The sequence below is a fragment of the Dipteris shenzhenensis genome, chromosome 27 (assembly GCF_047967505.1).
Source record: "Dipteris shenzhenensis isolate YYH24624 ecotype China chromosome 27, Dip_SZ_1.0, whole genome shotgun sequence".
Classification (NCBI taxonomy): Eukaryota; Viridiplantae; Streptophyta; class Polypodiopsida; order Gleicheniales; family Dipteridaceae; genus Dipteris; species Dipteris shenzhenensis.
The window spans coordinates 2,839,153-2,865,987 of NC_141622.1; the positions used below are offsets into that span (position 1 = coordinate 2,839,153).

Consider the following 26,835-nt stretch of genomic DNA (forward strand, 5'->3'; position numbering starts at 1 on the left):
TTAGAGCCATGACGGAAAGGCTACCTAGTGCAACCTAGTTCCTTAAACAATTGATAAAATAGTAGGATTCAGCTTCAATTTCGTGTTAGTAGTTACTTGCTTCATGATGGAAAGATTGCCTAGTATTCTTTTTCGTTGAACTCGTGCACCCATTCACTCACCCTTTTTGGCCCTATCGGCTTGAAGAGTTGCGCGGCCCCCCCCCCGGGGCTGTGACACTTGGAGTGTGGGACGTTTTGAAGTTTGAAAAGCCCTTGTTACCGTGAAGGGGGGGTAGATTTAACGGGTACTCCGTCGCTCCTTTTTTTGTGGAAGTGCCGTTCCTTAACGGAAACACTCTCACAGTGCCTCAGCTCTCTGCTGCAACTTAAGTTGCTGATTCCATAAGAGCCACCTTTTGCAGCAGTAACCGCACAGCAAAGACCGAAGGGAGCATGATCAGTGGGAGGATCGGATATTGTTGCGCATAATGTAACTACGTGTACCCGTAACTCCTAGCATATCCTGTACAACAAATGATGCCCGCTTAGCTGAGTAGGCAGAACGTCTGCGCAAGTTCGTTATTGCGATTCCCTGTCCCGCGATCGAACCTTTGTTCTCGAAGGCGACATATCTGTTTCAGTAGCAAGGCGAATGTGATTCCTGTCACTGTCGTTACTTTGCGGAATTTGCGAACGCATTCCCTCTCCTCGTTCCAGGTTATTGCTGGAAACTTCTGCGACGCTGTCTGTAAATTTCTTGAGCTTTTGATACCCTTAATGTCCTTTGATCCTCGGAGTCTGCGACAGGCCCCGCGAATGACATGGAAATTTTGATATCAAGGTTAAAATAATTTTCTCAACGCATGTGAACCTCGCGTTCTGCTGAATGTTAGCATTTCTATTTTTGGCAGCCAATGGGAAAGTTGCGTAAATCCAAAGAAGATTTGTCTTTGGAGTTTAAAGCAGCTGGGGATGAGGACGACGCAAAATGGATTGTGGAAAGAGCATGCAACTACTTGAACAAGGGGAATTTTGCGAAGGCTTTATCGCTGGTGCAAAAGGCTGAAAGGCTTTATCCAAACGCTAAAGGCCTTCCTGAGATCGTAGCTGTCGCTGAAGTTTGTTATATGGCAAGTTGGAACCCTTGTGCTTGTTCACTGAACCCAGCGCAGCAGAAGAGTCCAGAATGGTACCAAATTCTGAAAGTAATTTCTTGACTCGCTTGTAAATTTCACGTTCCACTCTTTCTTCATCCTCCCGCAGACTGGCCCATAGAATTTGCCTTCTTACAAGTTTCTCTTCTTAAACAATGTTTGTTGAATCCGAAGTAATCCTTATATTGTTGTTTGTCCCCTTCTTCATTCTAAATGCTGAAAGAGTATAAAAGTTGTAAGTTGTGATGCGTGGCGGAGCAGAACCAGGACATATAGCATTGTTTGTCCATGGCAAATTTCCCACGGGCTAAATGTATCCAAATATTCTCGATGTTTTAAATGTCCCAAATGGAATCATTACAGACAGGAAGCGTGTACAGATTTTATTTATGTCTAAGAGAATTACAAGCCGTTCCAATTTTCCATGTAGCACAAGAAACGGTGCCAAACTTGTTGCTGCAAACAGTTGTTATTTTAAGTGAAGCATTGATCATGTAAACAGCTTTGCAATTCAAGATGCCTACATGTGTCAGCCCACTATCTTTGCAACAGCCCATGGGAATGTAGGCACAAGGAAAGCCTAAAAAGGTTGATCCAAAAGACACCGTACATACCGTCTTCATCTTTTCCTGTATTCATTGCATGACCTTTCATGCAAGAGCAGTTATTGCTTTAGTAAACCGTTTTAAAGAGACCTGCAACCTTGGTCATTTCCATTAAGCAAAATATAGCATCAACTGACGAAAAGTCTTGCGCTCTTTCTTTCATAAGGACTGATCCAAGCAGCTCCAAGGTTGAAATCTGCCCTTACTGAAAATTCAAAATACAACTGGATTACAAAACATAATCCCTTTCTTCTCTACCATTGCTCACTAAATTGAATGAATACAGGAAAAGATGAAGACGGTATGTACAGTGTCTTTGCTTTAGTAAACCGTTTTAAAGAGACCTGCAACCTTGGTCATTTCCATTAAGCAAAATATAGCATCAACTGACGAAAAGTCTTGGGCTCTTTCTTTCATAAGGACTGATCCAAGCAGCTCCAAGGTTGAAATCTGCCCTTACTGAAATACAACTGGATTACAAAACATAATTTCTTTCTTCTCTACCATTGCTCACTAAATTGAGCAGCGCATGTGCAGCTGTAGGTGCAGATGTACAACATCTTACACAATGCTTGTTAGGCTGCCCATCATTGACAACTTACAGTATGAATATGTTGCTTATGCTATTCATCTTATTTTTTAGAGTTGGGGTCTTTACCAATCTTAAGTCCTTCTACCATGCCAACAGCCAAAGCAATGTAGCTAACACTTAGCAATGTATGCTTGCTGAAAAGGGTGGTGAACGACAAGGATTGTTTAGATCCAATGTCGATTGAACACTTCAGATGTGACATTTCGGTGAGTAAATCTTACAATTCTTGTTTGTATAAAAAAGCATGCATGGTAAGTGAACCCTGATCACCATAGAAGAAGGCTAAATCTTGAGTGCCTCTGAGATTCTGAAGACTCTCTTCACTGCCTGCCAATGCTGTGAATTGGGTATGTGCATGAACCTGCTGAGCTGGGATATTGGATACTGTAAGTCAGGTTTGGTGTGGCACAAGTAAATGAGACATTCAACAGCCTGTTGGTAAGAGTGATATCACATGGTGGGCTCCCATCATGAGCTGAAAATTTTAAGCCAGGGTCCACTAGAGTAGAGATTGGCTTGCAATCCTCAAACTGAAAACGATCAAGGAGCTGTCCAATATACTTGGACTGTGACATCATAATACCCCCCTCAACATGAGCAAACTGAATGCCCAAATAATAGTGCAGCTGTCCCATGTTAGACATTTCAAAAGCTTGCTGCAAACCAGCCTTGAAAGCTGCAATATGCTGAGTATCAGGGTCAGTGATCAGCATGTCATCCACATATAAAATCAGCACTAAAAAATCCCACGGACATAAAGAGTGGGCTCTGTTGGGCTATTATGAAAACCAAGGGATAGTAAGTGTGCATGAATTTTAGCATACCATGCCGTGGGGGCCTACTTCAAGCCATAAAGGGCTTTTCTCAGCCGGCATACCTTGTTTTCAGAGCCAACAACCTCAAAACCAGGAGGTTGTGTCACATAAACTTCTTCCTGCAGATCCCCATGAAGAAAGGCAATCTTGATGTCAAGTTGGTGCACTTGCCAATGTTGATTGGCTGCAATGGCAATGACACATCTGATAGTATTAATCCTGGAAGTGGGAGCAAAGGTCTCCTCAAAGTCAATGCCTTGTTGTTGGGCATACCCTCTTGCAACAAGATGGGCTTTATGTCGATCTATGCTGCAATCAAATTTCCTTTTTAATTTGTAGATCCACCGGGTACCAATGGCATGCTTGCCAGGAGGTAGATCTACTAATTCCCATGTGTCATTTTTGGCAATAGATTTTAGCTCAGCTCTCATTGCATCCCTCCACTCTTTGCTATCAAAAGCATCTTTATGGCACAAAGGCTCTTCATTGCAAGCTGTAGCAAGGAGTGCAAAATCAAGAAAGTGACCATGCATCTGTCTATTCCTTGATCTTGTCTGGGCAGCAAGAGGTTGATCTTGTTTGCTGCCCCTCAATGTGTCAAGAAGCCATCTGGGAACTTGCCAAAACTGTCTATTGACAGCTCTTTCTTCAATCGCTGCATCATGAATATTGGGATCATTTTGTGCTGGAAGAGGAACCTGCAAATCAGCATGGGTATATGACTAAATAGACCAATCTGACTGCTAGAGATAGCAAATGTCAGACTCTCTCACTCAAATTGAGGAAAAAAGTACGCCAAAGGCCTTGTCCTTTGCAAAATGGAAGCTCAATGTAAAAAGTCCCAATTTCTAAAGGGCAAATTGCAGCCAAAGAAGGCTAATTGAGGAAAGGCTCCAAAAATTGCTGCAAATTGGCAATATTACATCAAAGCACTCAAAAACCCCAAATTTGGAATGAAATTGAGCCAACGAAGGGCAAATACTGCAAAAGCCGGCAAGCCCCAAATTTGACGACTGTTGCTATGCTGATTGCATAGTATGACGATTTGCAAGCAAGGATAACACCTGTACGACATGTTTCATGTAGAAATCGTCAACAGGCTGTTGTATGGTGACTTGCACAGAGATGGTGTCGATGCTTGCACAGAGATGGTTGAAACTCACGCTTGTGTGCAATGGTTGAAACTAACGATTGCTAACGGCATTGTGTACATACATGCATAAACGATGACTAACGAAGACACAATGCTGTTGGCAACAGAAGTGTCGATGAGTTGTTCCTTTGTGTGTGGCACTGGGCAACGTGAAGTAGTTGATGCAAATCTGTACCTTGGCAACAAAATTGTACGAGCAAGAGTGAACGTGTTGTATTGCGTCTATTATACGGAGTGTACCCTAGAAGCGTGTATGGATGACCAACGCTGAGCCACGAATCTGTATGACACTTCCACGCAGGGATGCAGATTTGCAACAGATTTGTACGTAGGGTTGTACGAGCTGCCGTGGTACAATTGACGCAGGTACATTGTACGTCTACGGATGACTACTGTCGCAGATGGAGTACGTACAGGGATGTATGGCGTGAACTTGAAGAGCAGCAGGGGTCGAGGCAAAGTAAGGGGAGCAGGTGCCTAGAGCAATGAATGTGCTTAGATACCACTGTAGGCTTAAGGAAGCGGAAGGAGATACAAACGTGGAGCAGAACCTCACATCAACTACTAACAAATGAAAGTACAAAGTACAAAATAAAGGAGAACCCTAGGACAGTGTCAAGCTACATGGCACATACCAGGGCCGAGAGGGCATCAATACGACTGGGAGATGATTTCCTACAAAGTAGGCTCAGGATTTGGGACAGCATCTGTTGGCTGTTTTGTACGCTCATCTCTTGAGCTTTTGTTAGCCCACTATTGTGGAGGAATATATCAGAATTTTGCTCTCTCTCTCCGTCTCTTTTAGTGTTGTTTGAGCTAGATCAGGAGTGTGAGGTGTGAGTGATTCTAACCTCTATTTCCAACAGTTCTGGAGACTACGTCCAACTCTCAGGTTTAGACTATGCAAGCTCATCATGTCTTCGTAAAAAATCCAACATTAATGGCTTGACAACTAAGGCTCACCCTCTATGCCTATTCTGAAGGTACTAGGAACTGTAGGCCCTATAAATGGTACAAAATCCCTTTGGATGTGTAGAGCATCTCAATTTGTTGAGGCCTGTTGAAAGTCAGAGGGTTATCTGGTAGGTAAAATCATTATACCAAATCCTACGGACCTACACAACCTTATGGGTCTTACAATTATATGATGTTGAGTCTCCCTTGTGGACTAGCGCCTAACATTTTACCGGAATGTGGTTGGTTGCTATACCTTTTATAAAGTGTTAGATATGGCTACTTTTACGGAAGGCATCACGACCATAGTAGGTTGGTATAGTTTCGTGGTGTATAAACCATGCCAAGTAAGAACTCATGCATAGATGTTAGAATGTTAAGGATCACTGACCCACATGTGGGCCCCATATGAGGATAGTGCGTAGTAGATCTAGGATTATTGGCAGGTTAGTGGGCAAGTACCTATAGGCCACTAGTGCAGGCCTCAGTGAGAGGCATGCTACACATGTACAAGCTGCATATAGGCAGCTAGAGGGAAGACAATCTCGCCATTTGTGAGGTTTGTTTCGGGCTTGATTTGGTGACCTGGGACAGGTCCAAATCTGTCCTAGGTTAGGTGCGTGTAGCTATAGTAAGGTCCCCAAGCCACAGTCTCAGCTTGGGATGTTATACCCTTCACATCGTCAATTCCTACGCTAGTGCAGTCACGGGTGATGGCACCTCATTTTTCCACCCAGCCAAACTCTCAGGATAAGATTCGTCATATTACGTACCTTTCTTCGTTATTATTTTTTTCATCCTTATCCCTGAGACCCACAATTCCCTAGATAGTTCCTGGCCACATGTCTACATTTTAGGCCCTTACTTAGATGCATCCATTTTCACCCCTCTCTTGGAGTTCCTTTTAAAACAATTGCCCCTTGGCAATTTGCACATTTAGATGCACCTAGGCCCTAGCCCTATTAGAACTATCTAGTCAATGCCATTACGCCCTCACCTAGGACCTTGGCAGTTACTTCTCTTGACCATTTAATTACGCACATTAATTATTACAAAAGTTGGTCATCTAAGAGAAAATGCCCACCGATCTATCCGAGGTCATGCTATCTCGGCTAGAGCATAACATTCCTTCCCTCTTCAAGCATCAGCGTCCTCGATGATGAAATCTGGGAATGCTCTCCGCAACTGGTATACGGATTCCCAGGTAGCTTCCGATAGAGGCTGACCATGCCATGCAACCAACACCGTGGGTATCTTCCGATTTCGTATCTGCATTGTTCCTCGGTCCAGGATTCTTGTTGGTTTGCGCCTTGCAATATCCTCTATCTCCTGAAACAAAACCACACCTTCGATTAGTGAGTCACCAGCATGTAAAAATTTCTTTAAACGTGAAACATGAAAAACCGGGTGCACCTTACACCCCTGTGGCAATTCTAATTTATAGGCTACACTGCCTATTCTCTTTAGAATTAACCACGGCCCACAGTATCGAGGTGATAATTTAGCACACTCTCCTGAAGTCAACGACTTCGAGTGCGAAGGAATTCTGAGAAAAACTTTTTCTCCTTCTTCAAATACTCTTATAGACCGATTTTCATCCGCATACACCTTGGCTCTATCCATAGCCTGGCGGATGTTAGCTCTCGCAAGTGCTAGCATCTCCCGCATCTGAACTACAAAGTTCGCGGCACTAGGCACTTTCTGAGGTACTCCAACTATAGTCGGATTGGCTGGTCTATAACCATAGTTCAGCTCAAACGGACTGAACCCGGTAGATGAATGTTTCCTATCATTGTAGGCAAACTCCAACAATGGCAACCACTTGTCCCATGTATGTTGCCTCAATGACACATATGCCCTCAGCATATCCTCTAAAGTCTGGTTGACTCTCTCCGTCTGACCATCCGTCTCAGGATGATCCCCACTACTCATTCCCAACTCAGTCCTTAGTGTCTCAAATACCGCTGTCCAAAAGTGACCGGTAAACTTGACATCTCTGTCTGACACTATGGATCTAGGCAATCCATGCAGACGAAATATATGTCTAATAAACAACTCCGCTACTTGCGGGGCACTAATAGACTCTCTAGTCGGAATGAAATGAGCCATCTTGGTTAGACGATCAACCACCACAAGGATAGAATTATACCCTCCTTGTGTTGCAGGTAGTCCTACAATAAAATCCATGGAAATGCTCTCCCACTTACTTAGTGGTATTTCCAAGGGCTGTAAAAGTCCGGGTGGCTTCACCCGCTCGGCCTTACTTACCTGACACGAGAAACACCGTGTCACATATTCATGAATATGTTTTTTCATCTTTGGCCAAAAGAAATCTCGCTTCACGAGATCATATGTCTTCTCGACACCTGGATGTCCCGCACACGGGCTATCATGGCACTGTCGAATGACTCTCTGCCTGAGATCATTCTGACCAGGTACTACAACCTTGCCATTTCTAACTAGCATACCATCCCTTATGGTATATCTTGCATAAGTTTGGCCTTTTCTGGATGCCAGGTCATCCTTTTCATTTTCCCCGGGTTTTAACACATGAGCCTTAGGCCATAAGCTCTGGACAAACTCGTCCACTTTTTGAATTTCTCTGATCTCGGTCATTAGAGCACTCTCTAATACCGTGAAACTCAGGTTGTGCATAATGCGAGACAACGCATCAGCTACCTTATTGTCTTTTCCTCTTCGGTACCGAATCGTTAGATTAAACTCCTGCATGAGCTCTGCCCACCTAGCTTGGCGGCCCCTCAAGTCAGGCTGTTTACAGAAATGTTTCAGAGTATCATGATCCACATCCACATAAAACTCTGAACCATACAGATAATGCCTCCATGTTTTCAAAGCATGGATAACAGCATACAACTCCAATTCATGAGTTGGCCAATTCCTTTGAGAGGGAGAAAGCTTCTTGCTTTCAAAGGCTACTGGCCTTCCCTCTTGAAGGAGGACTGCTCCTACCGCAATGCCACTTGCATCGGTTTCTAGGAACAACGGTTTCTGGGGATCAACTATTTTTAACACCGGTCCTGAGACCACAGCTTGTTTTATGGTGTTAAAACTTTCTTGTTGATTCTGTCCCCAAATAAAAGGTACTTTATCTGAGGTCAGATCAGTCAATGGCGATACTATTTCGGAATATCCTTTGATATGCCTTCTATAAAACTGGACAAATCCCAAGAATGATCGCAACGCGGTCAGACTCTGAGGGATTGGCCAAGTTAGTATCGCAGCCACTTTCTTCGGATCCATTTCTACCCCCTGTGGAGTAATTATGAACCCTAAGTACTCAAGCCTAACCATACACAGTATAGTTTTCTTTTTATTCACATAAAGACTGGCTTTCCTCAAAGTACTGAACACTATCCTTAAGTGTTCACAATGCTCAGTAACACTTTTACTGAATATCAAGATATCGTCAATAAAATGTACTACGAACTTTCCGATTTTATCAGATGTCTCCGAATTACAGAAGGTCCTGCTACCGATTATCCCACGTCTTCATCTGATTCGCCGTAGATCGTGCACGCCGCTCAATCCCGTATCGCGTTCCTACGCTTCATAGGCCATCTTGGATCTCCTTCGACGCTGGTCTATTCTAGAAGCTGCGCCTGGTTCTTTCCCATCGCTCCAATACAAAGCGTGATCTATACCCTTCAGGAACCGCGCTCTGACCTCGCTCTAAATTCCAGGCTCAACGACTTCCTTTCCCGCACAGCCTTGGTCTAGGTGAGGATGAGCCCGTCAGTTTTTTTCGTCGATCTATTTCTTGCTTTCATCTGTCTCGTGAAGGTCACGATCCCTATATCATCGTCACTATCCACGTATCCCTCGAACTCTAATCGGCTCTGATTTAAAATGTTATACCCTTCACATCGTCAATTCCTACGCTAGTGCAGTCACGGGCGATGGCACCTCATTTTTCCACCCAGCCAAACTCTCAGGATAAGATTCGTCATATTACGTACCTTTCTTCGTTATTTTTTTTTCATCCTTATCCCTGAGACCCACAATTCCCTAGATAGTTCCTGGCCACATGTCTACATTTTAGGCCCTTACTTAGATGCATCCATTTTCACCCCTCTCTTGGAGTTCCTTTTAAAACAATTGCCCCTTGGCAATTTGCACATTTAGATGCACCTAGGCCCTAGCCCTATTAGAACTATCTAGTCAATGCCATTACGCCCTCACCTAGGACCTTGGCAGTTACTTCTCTTGACCATTTAATTATGCACATTAATTATTACAAAAGTTGGTCATCTAAGAGAAAATGCCCACCGATCTATCCGAGGTCATGCTATCTCGGCTAGAGCATAACATGGGAAAATTAGGGTTAGGGTTGACGGGTCAAACTTGTTAGGCTCTTCGGTTGGTGAAAGGTTGACCAATCAAAGTCAAAATTGGTAGGCTGGGCGGTTGGCAAAGTTTCACTGCTCGAACTTTGATCCAATTGGGCTGTTGGCTGATTGGTTTGCCACCCCCAAGCTCCTTCTCCTGCCCTACAAAAGAGGGCTCCCACTCTTTCCACTGCATTGAAGACCTCCTTCACAGAGGCACGCAGGAGCAAAGCAAGCCACCTTCACCATCTTCCAAAGATTAAGCAGATCTGCACTAGTAGAGTCCGCCATGTTTTGGCCTCCATCAGGAGCCTGCTTCCCCACACTTTTTGGACGAATTTACTGAGTATTATTTGGAGCATCTTTGCTTTTCTTTATCTACTGCTCATTCAGTTGTACACTATCTGTGTTTCTACTACGTGTATTGTGTTTTGTGAGTATTGGAGAGTTGTTTTCTAATATTTAACTGCGTATAGGTGCTACAGCAAGTATCTTGAGTTCTGACATGGTATCAGAGCCTCATCATCAACTCTCGTGACACCCTCAGCCTTGAAGGAAGGAGTTCCATTCATTGGAGACTTTGGTTCAGCAACACATTGTTTTCTAAAGGTCATCACTTTATTGATTCCCCTAGCCGTTCATCTCCTCTGCCGAGAAAGTTCCCATTCCCAGCATCGGGGAAATTGGATCGCACAACTATCTATTTTGGGAAGATGGAAATTCAACACCTGCCAATCTGGTTGCAATGAACGATTGGGTTCTACGAGATGCAGAAGCCCTGGCCATTGTAATTGGCACTACTGATACTTTAGTCCTCTGCACATTCAGCTTGCGGATAAGGCATTTGGAGCTTGGAAAGTGTTTCAAAACATGTATGAGCTCAAAGCGTGGCTCGAATCCTGGACCTTAAAATAGAGTTATACAACATGAAGATGAAAGAGGGGCACTTGGTCCAAGAGCATGTCACAAAGATGATGATAGTTTGTGATCAACTAGCGGCAGTTGGTCAGACAACAGAGTCTTCGCGAATTGCTCATCTCCTTCTAGGTATGCTTCCTCAAGTTTCATTGCGAAACGAAAGATTGTAGGACAACATGCAAGGCCAATCACTTTTGAAGAGTTGGTGGATTTGCTTCTGTAAGAAGAAAGAAGTCTGAACAGCCAGTGACAAGGCCTTCCTTGTGAAAGGCAAAGGCAAAGGCAAGCTTGAAAAAGGTAAGCCTGGAGAAGACTCCAAGGACAACAAGACGTGGGATTCCAAGAAGAAGAAAAAGTGCTTCTATTACAAAAAGCTTGGCATTTCGGCAAGGATTGTCAGGCTGATAAAAAGGAAAAGGATTCCAGCAAGTCAAAGGAGGATACAAAATTAGAAACAAAGACAGAGAGTGCCAATCTCATGAAAAAGTTGTTTGTCATCATAGAAGAATGTTCAAAACTTTCTGTGAATGATGGAAGTGATGTTGGAAAGGTCACCTCCCCATCTGTAAGCCCCCAAATGAGGAGAGCGTGGGGGAGGGAGACCTAGGGCAAAAGATGCCCAAAGAAGAGAGAGAGAGGGGGCTACCACATGGGCAGCACCTCACAAAAGAAGAAGACTGCAACAGATGGCGCCAGGTACAAAGCTTAGAAAAGGTTTGGAAGGAGGCAGATCTGGAGCAGCAGGAAGGGGACAGGAGCGCCTGGGATGCGCCGGCCTATGGGTAGGAAAGAAGCCTACAGGAGGGCCTGGCAGAAGCAAAGGGAGGGGCTGCAAAAGGGCAGAACCATGCCCTTATAAAAGGCCATGGAGCTGGCTGGTCGGCCAGATCTGGTCTGCCATATGGCCAAGCCCACAGCCGTATATATAGGGGGGAGTGGAGGGGGCCAGCCACTCAGCCGGCACACAAAACAAGGGGGCTGGGCTCCCGCTTTAATGCAGAGGGCACACAGCCCAAGGAGAGCTGCCCACATCCCAAATAAATAGGGCTTGGTGGGGGCGGTTTTGGGACAGACTGAGTCGGCCAGGAGGCCTGCTCCAGTCGGTCATTTCAGAAGGCCTTTGGGCCTATAAAAGGGAGGCCTATTGTCTCATTCACAGCATCCAGCACACCAGCAGGAGCAGCAGTGCACACATCTTCAGGTCTACTTCTAGGAGGCAGAAGAGTGCAATAGAGGCTGCAGACTGAGCTCTACTAGGGCTGGGACTTGACTGTCTTCTAGGGCGGCAAGAAACTGAGATCACTGGGATGGAGAAGTCTACATATGCTCGAGGTGGAGCACGCAGGCTTAAGTTCTAGAGATATTCGGTAGATAGTAGAGGTATGTGGTACTAAGATCAAAGGACCACGCTCTGGTTGGACTTTGGATCTCTCTCTCTCTCTCTCTCTCTCTGTATCATGTCCATAGTTTTGGACGGAAATATATTCTTTTGGTAGCTTCTACATATGGCTGGATTATTGTCTATTGACGAGTCTGCACATCTATTTGATGCACATAACTTTAAGAAGTTTGTGATTCCACTCCCCACACGCACCGTGTGAGCTCTTGGGCTATTCTATCAGTCTTCCACTGTGCGTACCCTCTGTTGGTTGATTTGGGATGCAGACAAAGTTGCTTCTAGCACATGACAAAAACAAAGGAGTGTTTCAAGAACTTTAAGAAAGTCCACTGTAAATCAGTTGAGACAGTTGGAGACAATAGAATTTGCCCAATCAACAATATTGGAAGTGTTCCCTTCTTGACCGGAGTTGGTGAGGAGCGGCTGTTACATGAGGTACTTCTTGTTCAGACTTGTGCAAAAGCTTGCTTTCTCTGTCTCAACTTGCAAGAATGGGATTGAAGGTTGTTTTCAATGAAAACTTAGTCATCATTTAATCCAAATCAATGGAGGAGGAGATAGCACGGGGAGTTCTGTCTCACTATCCCCAATTGATGAAGACTTTGCTATGCATGAAGACTTTGACATGGTAGTTTGGACATATTAGCATTAGTATGCTTGACGCGATGAAGAAGGCCAAAAATGGTGGATGGGCTTCCACAACTCTCTTTCAGTCAAGAGATCTGCAATGCTTGCATAGAAGGCAAGCAACACCAGAACTGTTTTCCCGACGGAGGCCACTAAACTATTAGAGTTGGTTCATTCAGACATTTGTGGGCGCACGCCTACAAAGTCATTATTAGGGTCTGCCTACTTCCTCACATTCATTGATGATTTCAGCAGGGTGATTTGGGTCTTCTGGATTTGGAAGAAGTCTCAAGCCTTCAACGAATTCAAGGAATGCATTGCTTGTGCAAGAAACATAGGATAAAGAGGCAACTCACCACATCACGTACTTCCCAACAGAACGGGGTGGCTGAAAAAACCGATCCATTGTTGAGATGGGTTTGGGTACGTTGAGAGCAATAGTTTTGCAGCCAATGGTGAGGCACAAGGTTCACTATTTCCAGGCCTCCTTGCTGCTAAAACCGCAACCACCTCCAGAGCGCTCCATTGGGATAGTTTTCAGATTTCCACAGTTGTGCAGAAAAACTTCCGGTGTAGGCTCTGGAAATCCCTTTGGAATAGAAAGATCACTCTTTTCTTTTGGCTTTCTATTCATGGAGGGATTGTAGTGAACTTGTGGAGATCCAGGTTCGGGGCTGACCCTACTCGTCCTCGTCTTGTCACATTGCACTTGAGTCAGTACAGCATTGCCTTTGGGAGTGCAGACAGGCGAGGACGATCTGAAAAGGTGTTGCTAGGATTTTCAGTATCTTTCATACATCACCTTTCTATATGATCTAGGGTTCAGTGGCTTGGTTATCTCTTACTGGTCCTTAGGTGTTTTTCGAGGGACATGATCTAGATCCAGATGTCATTGTACGGCGACACTCAGTGGAGTCTTATTCCCTCCAAGATGTTCCCTTCACTCCAGAGCTAGTAGACACGTCTTGGGAGATTCTGGCTAGCATTGCAGCTTGGCATATTTGGAGAGCCAGGTGTACAGAGGCGATGGAGGGTATCCAGGTTCACCCTTCCCAGGCTATGGCCAGTATTTGGACTGACACAGTACACACTCTGATGGCCATATGGGCGAGCATACAGGGATGTAGATCCAGATGTCATTGTACGGCGACACTCAGTGGAGTCTTATTCCCTCCAAGATGTTCCCTTCACTCCAGAGCTAGTAGACACGTCTTGGGAGATTATGGCTAGCATTGCAGCTTGGCATATTTGGAGAGCCAGGTGTACAGAGGCGATGGAGGGTATCCAGGTTCACCCTTCCCAGGCTATGGCCAGTATTTGGACTGACACAGTACACACTCTGATGGCCATATGGGCGAGCATACAGGGATGTAGATCCAGATGTCATTGTACGGCGACACTCAGTGGAGTCTTATTCCCTCCAAGATGTTCCCTTCACTCCAGAGCTAGTAGACACGTCTTGGGAGATTCTGGCTAGCATTGCAGCTTGGCATATTTGGAGAGCCAGGTGTACAGAGGCGATGGAGGGTATCCAGGTTCACCCTTCCCAGGCTATGGCCAGTATTTGGACTGACACAGTACACACTCTGATGGCCATATGGGCGAGCATACAGGGATCCTCCAGAGCAGCCACTGCTAGGAGAGTTACTTTTTTCAGAGTTTGGAGAGGATCTCCTTTCTTCTCCGAGTCTCTGCCTTGGTTTTTTATTAGCTCACTTTGAGGGTTGAGATGGCATTTTCAGCCTCCGCCTTGCTTAGCTTACTCTGTCTCGACCTCCCCCATCGTGCATAGTCTACAAACCCGCTGCTCTCTAGGTATGCCAGCCGCTCTCTCGGCCTCAATCTGCAACTGGTGGGACGAGACTCATCTCTGTCCGATAGCAATCCGCAAGGCGTGTGAGACTCCCCTATCCTTGAGGTACTGGGGTTGGATGATGAAGCCATGTTCTGGTATCCTCAGAAAGTGGTCATGGTAGAACTGGATCTTGGTGGGGAACTCTTGATCCCCCCCCCCCCCCCCAAGCCCGAGCTGAGAAGGTCTAATCGTATGATACGGTTAATCTCATCATGTGGAAGGAGCTCCGGTGGTGCATCCATACTGTACTGAAAGGGGGGGAGCCTATCCATTTGGATACCCTGGCTATCAAACCATGTGGACACCCGCGCATACCATGCTGTATCAAAGCCTCTCTGCAAGTCGCCGGGATGACTCCAGTGCCAATCTCGGTAATCTCCAGTGAGGTAGGGCCCAAACTCTGTGGAGAAAGATCATGGTTTGGAAGAGGGCATCCACCTAGAGTGGTGTCATGGCGAACTTTGTCTGGATGATCTGATGGGGAACTGAAGGCTTACTCTGAATCATCCTAGATCCCATGATCACCTGTAGCCTCTCAAATCCCTTCCAGTTAGTAGTTGAAAGGTCACTCTCCCAAAAAGGTGCTGCATACATGGCAGTCGGTCTTACGAGAGTGTCAAAGAGCCAGCTCTTCGTCGGTGGATCTTGGAAATGCGCCTGGAAGCACTGTCTCTGTAATCGGGCCAGGGCACCCTTCCCACGTGTGAGTTGTGCTCTGGCAGCATGGGTCATCGTGAAGCCTGGTCCCGTGAATACTGCCCCTAGGTATGTGTAGAGGACTGCCGTATCTCCACTGGCTCCTCTCGGTAAGTGAAACTATGTCGGCGTCGATGTTGATGAAGCACTGCTTGGGATGTGTTGAAGATCATAATCTTGGTTTTCCCAAGATTGACTATTAGGTCCCTCTCTCTGCAGAACATCTCCAAGGCCTCCAAGTGTTTCTGCAGTCCCTCGACTGAGGATGAAATGAGGACTATGCCATGTGCGTATAGTAGTATCTGTACCATCAGATCAGCCAATAGGGAGCCCTCTCCTCCTAGGCGATCAACAAAGGATGTGATCTCATCAATGTATAGCCCGAAGAGAGTTGGTGAGAGGGGGCGCCCTCGCCTCACCCTATGGTGCTTTCAACCCAATCTGATAGCCCCCCAGGAGCACGGACTCGCCTTTTGAGGGACTCATATAGACTCATCACTCCCTAGATCATGACCTCTGGGAGATGCAGCTTCTGTAGTCGCCTGATCAGGCGAGAGCGAGGGATTGTGTCGAAAGCCTTCGAAAGTCCACGAAGCAAGTGTAAACCTTCTGGTGCCTCGACTTCGCTTCCTTGATGATGGCTCTCAGGGTAAAAATATGATCCCGTGTGGAGTGCTGTCTCCGAAAGCCTGCGTGCCCAAGGGCTCGCTGTCCATGATCCTCTGTATGGCTACTGATCGTCCTCTCCAATACCGATCCTTAAATCTTAGCCACAGTGTGGCCAATCATGAGAATGCGGTAATTCCCAGTATCCATGGGGTCCCCTGCCTTATGTATCGGTACAATGGTGGTGGTGCTCCAAGTAGATGGGAATCCATGGCATACGGCATGGTTGAACATCTGTGCTAGGACTAGGGCTAGGACCTCCTGCCCATGTGCAAAGTGCTCAATGTGTAGCCCCTCATGATCCGGTGATCTCCAGTTATGGAGTCGCAGGAGCGCCTTGCGTATGTTCTTTGTAGTGAACAGATGACATGTGGTGGGCCTGGGTATGTCTGACATATTTGGGAGTGCCTGGCCTTGGACATCATAAAGAGCATATTGTGCTAGACACCTGGTTCTGTGATAGGAATAGGCGTCTTTCCTTCTATGAGGAGCCCCTAGTCGATAGTGGGATCACCTCCTTGAAAGGATCTGATCACCTCATCCATCCTGCGTGTGAGAAAAGCCCGCTTCTTCCGTCGCGTCATACGACGTGAGACCTGCTCTGCCTTGAGTGGTGTCATGTGTCCCAAAACTCGCTCACGTATGAGGTGAGCTCTCGTCTCTTTGCACTCCTCATCAAACCAAGAGTTCTGCGGCATCTTCCCATTTGGGACTTTCGAGGACTGAGTCGTGGGGAAAGATCGGATCGCTGCAGCCTGTCACCAAGGTATCTGAGGCATGGGTGGGGTCCATGTCATGTCTAAGTAGGGCTGGGAGCTCAGAGGTCAGGTGGCTCACATAGACGGGGTCGAGCGTGCATTCAAAGTGGATCTGGACACGAGTAGGTGTAGGAGGAGATCTCTCAACAACTAGCATGGTGATCGAGATGCCGAAGGCCAAGTATGTATGGTTAGCACCAAGAGGGGGGGCGGGCACAGAGAGATCGAGTATCCGTAAAATAAAAGCTAGTGGGCCTATCAGGTAGTCCACTGTGCTTGACCCTCCGCCATGTGGAAAACATGTGAGGCCTCCAGATGAGGGCCACCTCTCGAGGCCATTATATATAATCAGGTCATGGACAGCTCCCATCTCAAGCAAATATGACGCCCATATCCTGTCACATGTGATGTATCTGCTGAGTGCCTCACTATGCCAAACTTTGCTGGGTCCAACTCTGGTACAATAAGGGAGTTAGATGCAAAATCTAGTAGATCCACTTGCTTGCCACTTCTGCGTGTGCGTGCATTGAAGTCACCGAGGAGGAGGATGTCTCCTTGCTGGGAGAACTCCTTGATGTCATCGAAGATCGTCTCATATTGGCTATGACCCTCTGTGGTAACCTCGTACGCATAGGAAGAGGTATCTGGGGGAAAGTAGCACACTGCAATGAAAAGAGGTTGTGTCTCAAAAATGGAGCCATATCCACATGTGTTGTGCATGTTCCTCTCTCTGTATTACAGATATGAGCAGTCTCAGGTGTAGTTTGAAGAGGGCTGCCACTCCGCCAGAAGCTGTAGTTCTGCTGTCCCCTCTCATTTCTTTCCTGTGTGCTGACTCCCAAGCATACCCTGTCACTGTAGGCAGCCCTCTCTCATTGAAACTGCACAATGGCTGAGCTAAGGATCATGAGGGGCTATGCACTGAGTTTATCCCCGATCCTAGCAAAGCTATTCAATGACGCTGTTTGCCTTGGCTTCCCCTGCACTTGGACACTCAACACCATCACCCCCATCCACAAGGCAGGGGATCCCATGGACCCGAGTAACTACAGGACTATCATGATTGGACATGTGATGTCCAAGATCTATGCAGCAGTATTCGATGCGTCGGTCAGCCTGTTCGCAAAGATGAGAGGGCTCAGAGCAGAGGGTCAGGCCGGTTTCAGGCGAGACCATGGGACTATGGATCACATACTCACACTCAAGAGTGTCGTTGAGGAGGTAAGATCACGGAAGGAGAGGGTATATTGCTGCTTTGTGGATTCCCGCAAAGCCTTTGACATAGTACCTCGAGCTCGTCTCATCACACGCCTATAGACACTGGGATTTGATTAGGAGATCATCTGGGCAGTCATGGCACTTTATGAGAGAGTCTCAGGCCGAGTTCGGATAGGCGTAGGTTGGACAGATGAGATCTTGAGTACCATAGGGGTCGAACAGGGTTATCCCTTATCACCAACCCTGTTTGGCCTCTATATTGATGAGCTTGAGACTTTCGGGGGGACTTCCGGAGGGACCGGCGGTTGCTCACTTGCCAAATTCATCATCAGGATTCTTCTTTATGCAGATGACGTGGCACTCTTGTCGTTCACACCGGAGGGGCTCCAGCGACACCTGGATGCACAACCTGGATGCACAGCAGGCTTTTTGTTTATCCCATGATTTGGAGGTCAACCTTGGCAAGAACAAGGTCATGATCTTTAACACCTCTCGAGCAAACATGCAATGAAAGCAGTTCACTTTCGGTGGGTCACCAGTTGAGATTGTATCCTCATACAGTTACTTGGGGGTCATCTTCTCTGGCCCGATCTTCACGATGAGACCAGCGATGCAGGCCAGACTGAGTAGGGGATACGCCTCAGTGGCTCGGCTAGAGAGACAATGCTTCCACTCCCACTTCCAGGACCCTCGGACCAAGGCTCTTCTCTTCGACTCCTTGGTCCGACTAGCCGGTATGTATGGCAGTCCTTGTTGGGGACCTGACATGTCAGACATAGAGTGGACACGGGTGGAGCGCCTGCAGATTCTCATGCTCTCACGGATGATCCGGGGGAAACCATCTGTATCACATCACATCATTCAGGCCGAGTTTGGTGCTTCTCCACTCCAGCTAGATGCAGCCTTTCAGACCATCACATATCTACACCGGGTTAGATCATATGGGGACTGCACATTAGGGAGACAGAGGTTGCCATGGTTGGCTCTCGATTCTTCCATGAGGTTGGCAGTAGAGGGAGACGAGCGATGCTGGTATGCACGGACTCACAGATGGTTTGTGAGACTAGGGTTTCACATCGATAGGATACCTCCTTTTCAGTACAGTTTAGATGCCCCTCCGGTACTCCCACCCACCATCCTGATCGGGCCACACACCAACTAGGTCATTCGAGAGGATCTCTTGTAGCTGCCAGCTACACACCTTTAGGACCCGGTTGGAGGCGAGGGAGCTTCTAGTGAAGTTGAGTTTCTACAGAGATTACTGTCTTCGTATTTCAGAGGAGGGATTCATCACACCACCGGGGTACATTGAGCTTCATATGCCTCACTCACTACGGATCTCCATCGGATAGTTTCGGGTATCATCACACCGCCTCCGCATAGAGAGCGGCAGAGCAGAGGGGATCCCTAGGGAGCATCGCATATGCATATTGTGTGATTGTCAGGAGGTTGAGTCGGAGGAGCATTTTATTTTCAGGTGCCCAGTGTACTACGAGATCCGAGGTTGCTACCACTGTCTCTTTAAAGACAGCTCCGGGCTCCTTTCCAGATTCCTCGCCTACCTAGGTCACAGATGCCTCACGGCCTTCATTCACGAGGGGGTCCGACACAGAGAGTACTTACTCAGGTGACGGGGCTTGGCCACACCATCAGACACCTCCCAACGACCGCAGCACGACACACGAGACATCGAGGGGACACACAGATCACTCTGGGGGACCTCCCTTCATCGTTTAGACCCGGGATACGTCCCACGGGAGTCACGGTGGCTCTGGTCTTGTGTCGAGCCTCCTCCAGGAGACCGAGACGCACGGCACCTCTTGACGGACGCTAGCGTCCCATCACCGGCTATGCACCAGCCAGGGCGACATGACATACGGAGGATTCCGTTCCGCTCCAATCTTTTTTCTTTTCATTGTCACACCTAGATGTATTTGATTATGATCAGACTTAGGATTCAACACGGGTGATGATGCTCGTTTTAGTAGCTCCACCCTTGCTGTGATTTGTATTAGGTTTTCTTTCAGTCTCATAGACCCATCGGTCTTCCGAAGACTCTAATAAAATTTCTTTCTTTCTTTCTCATGTGTCTCAGTATAAAAAATCAGGTCTCTATCAATGTAGGTCTCCAAGAAGCCCCCCCGGGTTAGACCAGAGAGTGCCATTACAGTTTCATACTGCCATTTTCAGCATGTTTTGTGCTCTCACCTTAGGAGGCAGACACCGTCATGTGCTGTTTTCTGCTCTCCCTTCTCTCTCTCCATTTTCTGCATTTTCTGCCCTCTCTCGAATAATCACCTTCCCGTCCTTGTAAGCTGCCCACTTCCCTTCTTGCCTTGCTGCCATAACTCGCACCATTCCCGCCCTCCTATGCTCTTGTTGTAGGTGTGTGAGGTCATCATCTAAAAAGATTCTGGTGCCCTTCAGTGCAGCTCTCATATCCATGAGGGTGGATCTGTCAATAACTGTCTGCATCTTTATCACCATGGGCCTAGCTGGCACATCAGCTTTACCTACCCTCCAGGCCCATTTTCTCAAACAGCGCCTTGGCATCTGACATAGGGGTGTCACCCACTATTAGGCCTCTTACCAAAACATTCATGGCTTTGCTGCTGCATCTTTTTTCCTCCTCTAGAGTCTCGGATATGAGCTCTTTTTTAGGAGCTACTGTGCCCTTTTTAAGTACATCCTTCCATGCAAGCATGTCCGCCTTTCCTTTTGTGATTTGCTGTGTGAACTCAGCATGTTTCCCTTGCATGGTGACCCGTAGCGCGGACATTTCCCTCTTAAGCTGTTCATTCTCATATTTCAGCTCATCAATGAGCTTGCATCCCTCTTCCGAGGTCCCCTTGGCATCCTTAAACTGTTCAATCTGTTCTTCAAGAAGAATCAGCTCTTCCTTTATAGGTGGTTGAATCTCCCCTTCCTCCTAGTGTGAGCCTGCTTTCTACTTCTCATTCTCCTCTTTCAGGATGACAATTTGGTCTTCTAGTGTCTTGATTTGCGAGGCAAGGGAGTTAGTTTTCTCATTCAGCATGCGGGTGATTTCTTTGGCGCATTTCATTTGCATTTCAGTTTGCCATTTTCTCATGTCCTCTTGTAGTTGAGTATGTATATTTGAGAGCACATCGTCCTTGTTCTCTCCCATTTTCTTTTGTAAGCCTTCTAGCTCAGCATCCTGCATTTTGCACACCTCCTTGACTGAGGATATGCATGCTTTAATGTTGTTGTCCTCTATTTTATCCACTTTGGCCCAAATAACACTGTATTTGCTCTCTTTCTCGCCCCTTGTTTTCTGATCTGATGGACTGCCTACTGTCCCCATTTGATTGATTTGGCACCTTTTTTTCCCCTTCTTTTTAATTCAAAACTGCAGGTTTACTGGTCCACGGGCATCAATGGATGTGTGAGGGCTTAGACAGCCCCCTGAGCACCAGCAGTCCAAGTTGCTCCTGCGAGAATGCCGCTGCAGATTCATGGCCTTTGGAGGCCTCAAAGATTCATGACCTTTGGAGGCCAGTGGAGATAGATTGGGGGACCTGTTTTTGCAGGTGTCTGTGCGCCAGGAGGGGAGACGGGGGCTAGGACACCCAGGGCGGGCCTATGAGAGCCCGTTACGGGCTGTGCTTGGTGGTGCAGAGGTGCAAGGGCCTGGAGGCCCTTCGAGGCAGTATGGCGCAGTAGCAGCAGCCTTGTGGGCTCCAGATGGCCCCGCAATAGTGTTCAGGAGGCCCGCGACAGCACAGCACAGCCCTCTGCATGGTAGGTGAGCTGAGGGGTAGCGAGGATGGGCTGAGGTGTGGCGTGGGGGGGTCTGAGGGGCGTCACGACAGGCTAGGGGGTGGGCAGGGTGGTATGACGGAAGGAGGGCTGAGGGGTGACGGAGAGGGAGGCTGAGGGGTGACTGAGTGATGGAGAGGTGACGACGGAGCAGGAGGAGGGGTGACGACGGAGCAGCAGTGGTGAAGGGCGGTGTAGGGGGTGACAGACAGAGCAGGAGGGTGACGGACGGAGCAGGAGGGGTGACGCGTGCGAGAGAGAGAGAGAGAGAGAGAGAGAGAGAGAGAGAGAGGAGCATTTTGCCCCATTTTGCCCTTTGCTGGCCTCACCCGAATGCCAACATCTTGGGAGCTTCAATAATCCCATTTACCGGATTTTCTCTCATCCTTTTCTGTCCGTATGATGTCCATGTAATGGTGGTGCTAGAGCTTGCTCACTTTCACGTTCAAGCTCAAGGTGTTGTAGTTTGCCTACATTGCAAGCAGCCACAGTTCGCAGTGAAGGTTCACTTTCTCCTCGAGCTCCCTTTTGGCACACTGGTCTGTGCTGGGCTGTGTGGCTTTTGGATGGTGTAGGCGGGTGGCTTGCAGACCCAAGTGTGAACACGAAGGGCTGCTCTGTCAGCCTCTTTTATTTCTTCACATTGGCATTGGTTTGTCTTTGCATTTACCCTAGTCAAATTTCAGCATATGTATTGCTTTCAGACCTTGCTTGGCTTAATTTTCAATTTTCATGTCTGTTTGCACTGGCAGGTAAGTGAGAAAGCCGATCTCAGTACTATAAAGAAGAGATATCGACAACTTGGTATGCACTGTTACTTGTTTTCATAAGCTATATGTTCATGTATGAATGTGTGTGTTTTCCTGGGCCAATCTTGTATTTATACCATTATGTTGGTTGTGTGCAGCATTACTACTTCATCCAGACAAAAACAAACATGCTCGGGCTGAGGAGGCATTCAAACTTGTTTCTGAGGCATGCATGTGGATCCTCACTTTTATGATTTTAAGCATAACAGCTGCTTTTTATGAAAGATTTCTTGTGATTGTGGATTTGGTGGTGTTTTTTAGTGCACGATGACTTCCTTTATGCTCTTTGAGGTCTCTTAGTCTGGTTGCTTCTTGAAGTTGTTCTTTTTGTTAGATTGCATCATGACTGCTTTTACTCTTTGGGTGTTCACTGTTTCCAAACGTTCTCTATGGCAGTCCTCTTGGTAAAAGCAGTTAACCTACTTTTTGAACCTTTGAGATTGATTGCTTCACATGAATGCTGCCTTTATCGTGCAGGCCTATGCCCACCTTTCAGAAAAAAGTAAGCGTACTGTCTTTGATCTGGAGAGATTGAAAAGACGCTGCAAAAGGTGCTCCTCAGTTTCTGAGTCACCAATAGACAATCGGGATTTCATGGAAAGCTACAGAGAGTGTTTGAAAGGGAAAAATCAGATCAACTCCCAGAGATGTTACTTTGGCAGCAATTTTCATAGTGCTGAATGGAATATGGAGCATGAAAAACTCAAGATCTTTCGAGAGCGGTCTCAGGCAAAGGTGGATGCATTGGCTCAGATTCTGAGAGAGAGAAGGTCAAGGTGGAATGAAGAAGTGGGAACAGTAAGGGGCAAATATCAAGCTATGAAGTATGGTAAGAAGACATCCTTATCTAGTTTTGAAAAAGAGGATGATAAGACTGAATTACAAGGGCACCTTCGCCGATGTAATAAAGCTAGAAATGAAAATGGAAAAGAGGCAGATGGTAACTTTCAAAGCTCAGCTTATCCAAGGCTCTCTATTATGGATGAGGGAAGTTTCTCAGTTGTGGCAAAAGACTTGCTTGAACAACTTCGAAGCAAAAAACAAATGCAGAAAGAAACACCTCAACTTCTGCAAAGCCTTGATGGATTGTTGGGAATTTTACGAGAAGAAATAGGAGGAAATTCTAGCACTGCGAGGAGGGGGGAACATTTGGAAGCCTATGCTAAACAAGAAAAAAGGAAGAAGTCTAATTTAGATGAAGAAGATGGAGCTTACACTGAATTCTTGCAAAAGTGCCATGGACCTTCTGGAGTAAGTGATTTTAGAGCTACAGGTGATTCTAGAGACAAGCTTGATAATGAATTGAGGGTGATAGATGATTTCCTTGCTGGGCTTAGTGACTTCCTTCCAGAGAACAATCAGAGATCAATTGCTACCACAGGTATGGAGTCACCTCAATGAGGTTCTCAGTCACTTGTTATTGCAGCAGCATAAGCAGTTTATTAATTATGTAAACTTAGATTCTCATCAATGTCCTGAAAGATCAAAAGGAATCTGGGCAATCACTGATACTGATGATGTTTAAATTTTGCAGATCAGAGTCCATTTTTGGCAAAGTGTACAGGATCAGACAAGGAACACACAACGAAGCTTTCCAATGTGAAATGCGAATCGTCTATGAAGATGTCTGGGACTTGTCTGTTATCTGTAAGAAAGCCCAAAGATATATTTACATCTCAGAGAGAAACTAAAGAGAATTTCTCACAGCCTGCTCCTGTCTTGGACACACATGCATCTGGAAACGTCTTTTGTGAAAGTCTATGGCAGCAAGAGAATTCAACTCAGTCAGATGAGATTGGTAAAGATCTCGTGGAACATTCAGCTGCAAAGCAGAGTATCACAACAAATTTTTCAGCTGTTCCGCATCTTAAGAGCTCTATCCAGGAGTCAAAGTTGTCATTGAGGTCTGCAGCATGGGTAGAAAAAGACACTGGTAACAGAGTTTTATCTGAGGGAAGTGTTTCTGGGAAGGTTTCCAAAGTGCAACATAATGGTTATGGAGGTGGGAAAGAGAATTTGAACACCTGGAAAGAAAATATAAACGCGGAAAACATAATACAGAGTCAAAAGAAGGCAAGTTGTGAGACGATTCCTTTTTTTTTGTTGTTTTTCAACATAAGTTAAATATTCAGCAATGAAAACTGCCTGCATTCTGGCCTCCGTATGCTGGATGCTGCCCATTTGATGCCAAAATCCATGCAACTTGGTTGATTTTTATATTCATGATAAGTTTGCCTCTTTAACACATTGCTTAAAGATACAACACGTGTATTCATGTGTAGGATGACTTCAATCAATGAACATTGGTCTGAAGTCAGCTTTAAATGTCTTACCAGAAATCAGAGCAACTGCTGAAGACGCTGGAGCGTTTAAGAGAGGAGACCAGGTCAGTTGCTGCAACTTTAGAAAAGCTGAAGGACAGCGTTGGATCACATCCACGCCAGAAAGGCAGCATCTTTCCTGATAACTGTCGTGTACCAGCCACTGCATCCATGGTAGCCACGTGAAAATATTATACATAAAGTAGCTTTACAGTCTGATGTATGCCGGCCTGCTCGTGTTCCCTTCAATCTCAGAGCATGTTAAGTTTCTGTCACTTGGCTGGGACAGTAGTCTTGGCTATGATAAAATTGGGCTTGGTTTTACTTGGGTGCTACACTCCTTTGCAAGCTGGAAAAGGAGAGAGACGGGATGCTTGAACCTTGAGGAAACATGAAAGCTGCATCCAGGTGGCTATGATAAAAGGAAATGCCCTCAGGGCAGTCAATTTTGTAGCAACAAGGATGCAAGTATCCTTTTGTATGGGCATCATCTCTTGGAGAAAATATGAATCCGCCACACCAGGGGATAAATATCAGCAAAAGCTGGTAGTTAGACCTGTGAGGCATACTAAGTATGTTGGGAATAGAAGGATCTCCACAGCAAATCATGGATGTATTCTATATCGAGATGCTTCACTCTGAATAAAATGCTCCTTTCTTTGGCTATGCTTTTAGTCTATAAGAACTCAACTTCGCCTTTCATGCAATTTCACATCTGGTTTATTAGAAGGAACCAGATTATTGTTCTACAATGGCAATGGAGGATGCTTTTGGACTTCGGACAAAGATTGAATGTGCCACAAACCTTCAGTTAACAAACTAGAAACAAAGCAAGACCGACATGAAACTGCTTTGTAGAGAATATCTTATTACATGCTTGTGTTTCTTGTTGTTGTTTGTCTTCCTGCACCTCCACAGCCAGCCCTCCTCACAACACTCAACTCACACTCCACTCTGAGTACTTGCCATCCACAAATTTTCCTGTTTGCTGGTAGCAATCTGCGGTATCAGCTCATGGTAACTGGAATGAGTACCTTGCAGTGCACATCACACATTATTCTGTGATGCGGAGGTTTGAGCTGTGGTCTTGCACTGGTATCTCAAGCATCAGAGTCTCACATGCACATTTGTTGATTGGTGACATACATGCAAAGCAGCCAATGAAGAAGTCCAACATGTGGGCATCATGGCCTCAATATCCGTACTCATAAATGCTAGAATGTGTCCTTTGGCGAGACCTCACATAAGTAGGCCTCCACAGTCGTGTCTCTCTGTCTCTTAAGGGTATTTTGGTGGTCTCCGTCCGAATCAGCAGCAGCAGTGCGAGCTCATTGGTTGACTCAGCCGGACAGCTCACCAATACCTGTTGAGGCATTTCGTACAGTTGCTCACCCCTGCTAGAGGAGGCAGTGCGAGCTCATTGGTTGACTCAGCGGGACAGCTCACCGATACCTGTTGAGGCATTTCGTACAGTTGCTCACCCCTGCTAGAGGAGGCAATTCTCGCAAAAGACGTTCAAGACAACTTTGTTCTAGGCTCTAGCCATCAGCACTAATCTCCATTGTGCTCTCTTCCAGTTTTGTATACATTGTAGTCTCTCATTCCGCGTGTAATAAAGCCAGTCCTTTGAATCCATATCTATTAGTGATTTGTTGAGGCACGCTGCGTTTTTTTTTCAATGAAAGGCACGTTGCATTTGGTGGAGATGATGATGAAACTTGGTGTGACAACCATTATCTCACAAGACCCATAAAAGGTTCAGTCAGCCTTTTTTCACTCCAGCATTGATCCAAATCAAGTTCCTAACCAAGACACAAAGAAAGAATGGCAATGTCAAAATCAACTTGATCCCAGTCGGCAAGCATACATAAGTGGAAGCTTATCAATTTCACAAGATTTGGTGGATCAAAGTAGCTTAGTCTTAAATTTCTAATTGCACAAGCCTGTTTCAATCCTGATTCTGAACAATGGATCCATAGTGCGAATCAAATTAGCCTAAACATGCAATGCTTGACTGCAGTGGCTTCTCAATCACAGAACAAGACTGGCGGCTCAATGACTGACAATTAAGCTAGCACCATTCAAAGGCCTGCCAACAGAAGATGTTTACAATTGGCTAGATCAATTCATGTTGTTTGGAATACCACACATTGACGCTTGAATGAAGTCAAGATCGCTCTGCAAACCT

At 46.3% G+C, this 26,835-nt stretch overlaps 1 protein-coding gene across 3 annotated transcripts; it reads left to right on the top strand.

Annotated features, from left to right (window-relative positions):
• Positions 1 to 276: 276 nt before the first annotated feature.
• On the top strand, positions 277 to 25,232 carry LOC147883738 (uncharacterized). Of its 3 annotated transcripts, none has more exons than XM_087398079.1 (7): positions 277 to 698; positions 893 to 1,186; positions 22,270 to 22,321; positions 22,425 to 22,492; positions 22,804 to 23,707; positions 23,861 to 24,399; positions 24,663 to 25,232. In XM_087398079.1, the coding sequence occupies exons 2-7, from the start codon at positions 896 to 898 to the stop codon at positions 24,831 to 24,833; spliced, it is 2,025 nt and encodes a 674-aa protein (XP_087254205.1). In that variant the 5' UTR covers positions 277 to 698; positions 893 to 895; the 3' UTR covers positions 24,834 to 25,232. The 3 variants fall into 3 exon arrangements, with proteins under 3 accessions (XP_087254205.1, XP_087254206.1, XP_087254207.1); XM_087398080.1 differs by having other exon boundaries at positions 277 to 471; XM_087398081.1 differs by lacking the exons at positions 22,270 to 22,321; positions 22,425 to 22,492.
• The last annotated feature ends 1,603 nt before the right edge of the window (positions 25,233 to 26,835 follow it).